We start from the raw sequence: 2,598 nt of genomic DNA on the forward strand, positions 1-2,598 counted from the left end.
AAATTAGATAGAGCTAAGAAAACTTCATTTAATTTTTTTTATAAAACACAGAAAAATATATCACAATTTCTAATGGCTGATTTATTTATATAATAAACACTTGAATTTTTTTTTCTTTTGTAACATTATTCATGACTTCTTTGGCCTGTGACATAAAAATTAACAAGCCAAATAACATACAATTTAAGAGCAAGAAGCTCTTTTTCTACTTTACAATTCTAAATCAACTAATCATAAATACTCCTCAAATACAAGATTACACACCTAATACATAAATATTAAAAGACACAAACTTATTTAAGAAAAAAATACAAATACAAAGATGAGAAAATATGTGGACAGATTTTCACTCTATCTCTACTCATTTAGCATCTTTGCATTATGTGTTAAGATTAAATCCTCAAACTTCAATCTGTAATTTTCTGTTAGGAGAGGTAACCCTAAAAATATGTTCCTCCCCAGTGCACTTATCAACTTGAACAATCCAATGACTCTTCCTTCTTTGTTCAACCTTCTCATCATGACTCTTAACTATACTATTTGAATCCACTTTTGTAACAAGTAACCCTTCTCCAATAGGCAAAAAAGAAGCCTTCATTTGTCTCCATTTTGAGACCCTATGCCTCACATTGAATCCAACAACAATTGCACCATCTTTCTTTGCCCCTTTGAATGCAGCCATAAAAGCCTCTCTTGCATTTGTGATGTCACAATCTATAAGCACAAAATCAGAGCCTTTGTATTCACCTAACAAAAGAGTTCTTGCATCTCCCACAACAAACTCAACAGAGTCTCCATAAACTCCTAGAGCTTTTCTTGATCCCTGTTGCTCATTCGAGCCGGGACAAATGCACACCACTCGGCCGCCTGTTTGATGGGCGGCCGCAGCCAGTGCTAGCGTGGTGGAGCTGGCCGTGCCGCCGCAAACTGTCACCATGAATGTTGCATTCTTCCCTGCTGCCAATGCAGATATGAACTCAGATACATCAGGTTCTTTGCCCCTTTTGGCCTACACAATGAAACAAATATATATATAAGACTTAATCCAATGATTAACTTAAAAGGCTAATTGTAATACCTTCACTATTAGAATGTCATGTTTATGGCTGTGCTATTCTGATAACAAAAAGTATTACGACAACTTAATATAGTTAATATTAAAATAGGAGTTTTTGACTCGACATCGCTGATTTTTTAGATAACCAAAAATAAAATACTTTATCTTAAAAAAAAACATACAGGCATAAATTCATATACAAGACTTCTTACACTAATAACCCACGTAATGAAATTTTGAAATATGATTAGTGTAATATAAATGTTCTTTTGCTTACCATTTTGAGTGCTTGAAGATAAGCTCTCTTGGCATTTTCAGCAGACCAGCCAGACATTATGCTTGTTGATATGTTTTCAGTGAAATCACAGATTTGGTTTGAGATTTGAAACTGTATATCTTTGATGAGAAAATTAAACAACTGGTTCAAGTTGTTGAGCCATTAGCATTATATATATACACACACAAATAAATGTGTTGAAGAAAACCATAGCTTATGTTTGGCTCCACGTTATCTTAAATTAAAATTAGATTTTTGAGATTGGAAGCAACTGAGGGAGGCTGCAAGTGTTAGATTCTCTGAATCTTACCGTCCAAAATGGCACAAATTATGTTGAAAGTCCCGCTAGGAACTAAATAATTATATAGTACATAATTACATATGAATATTTAATTATTTGGTATATTTTGTCCCCAATGCACTAACACATAGGTACACTGAAAGGGCATGCAAATGTTATGGGCATGGAATTTAATTTCCATTTTTTGGCTAACTACTCTGTATGGTTGTAGTGTCTTTGTTCTTATCTACTCTTCTATGGCTCTATCCTTAACTTAAATTTTGACACATCAACAAATGTCGAGAAAATTGAAAATTGTGGTAGGTGTCATTCTTTTTCCAGGTGTCACGTATTGAATAGATGGCATGTATGTGAAGGAACGAGAAAATAACGAATATAGAGGGGTTTTTCATTTTTATTTCAAATAAATAATATAGGTTGAGTATGTATGTATGATGCTTGTTCTAAATTTTTCCTATACTAGATTATTGCAATTTTGTAACTGTTGCATTATTGGATTAAATTTTTAATTGATCAACTACTTTGAGTAATGGCATAGTCATAACAGATGCAAGTTTATGAATTGATAGCTTAACATTTGTATCTTTTACCAAGGTTCTAAAAACTGAACTAGATAGTAGTTAAATTGAAAAAATTAAAATTTAAAAATTCAATCGAAAGATTAACTGAAATTAAACTCGAATATAATAAAAAATATTTTTTAATGTATATTTTTTTTAAAAAAATAATTTTTATATTTAATTATTTTAAATCAATTAACCATTAAAAATATACTAATTTAACTAATTAGTTAATTTTCTTGACTAATTTTTCTGATTTTTTAACTAATTCTTGTCAACCTTTATTTGACCTAAACCAGTTTGATAACCAATTTTCAATTAACCAATTGAACTGTTTGATTCAATCCGGATCTCATAACCATGATCTTTACTCTCATATGAAGTGTTTAATTTGAACAACTTT

General features: G+C 30.9%; 1 protein-coding gene across 1 annotated transcript; it reads right to left on the reverse strand.

Moving 5' to 3' along the window:
• Nucleotides 1-58: 58 nt before the first annotated feature.
• On the reverse strand, nt 59-1,490 carry LOC112729422 (uncharacterized). Its single transcript, XM_025779631.3, has 2 exons — nt 1,335-1,490; nt 59-1,009 (listed from the first exon to the last, which is right to left on the reverse strand). Exons 1-2 carry the CDS (start codon nt 1,389-1,391, stop codon nt 401-403), a joined length of 666 nt encoding a protein of 221 aa, XP_025635416.1. The 5' UTR covers nt 1,392-1,490; the 3' UTR covers nt 59-400.
• Between the last annotated feature and the right edge of the window lie 1,108 nt (nt 1,491-2,598).

This window comes from Arachis hypogaea, chromosome 12, assembly GCF_003086295.3.
Source record: "Arachis hypogaea cultivar Tifrunner chromosome 12, arahy.Tifrunner.gnm2.J5K5, whole genome shotgun sequence".
NCBI classification, from domain to species: Eukaryota; Viridiplantae; Streptophyta; class Magnoliopsida; order Fabales; family Fabaceae; genus Arachis; species Arachis hypogaea.

Coding starts and splice junctions, on each gene's coding strand:
- LOC112729422 (XM_025779631.3), bottom strand. CDS start 1,391: ATGTCTGGCTGGTCTGCTGAAAATGCCAAGAGAGCTTATCTTCAAGCA. Junction 1,010..1,334: donor ATCTTCAAGCACTCAAAATG/GTAAGCAAAAGA, acceptor TTCATTGTGTAG/GCCAAAAGGGGCAAAGAACC.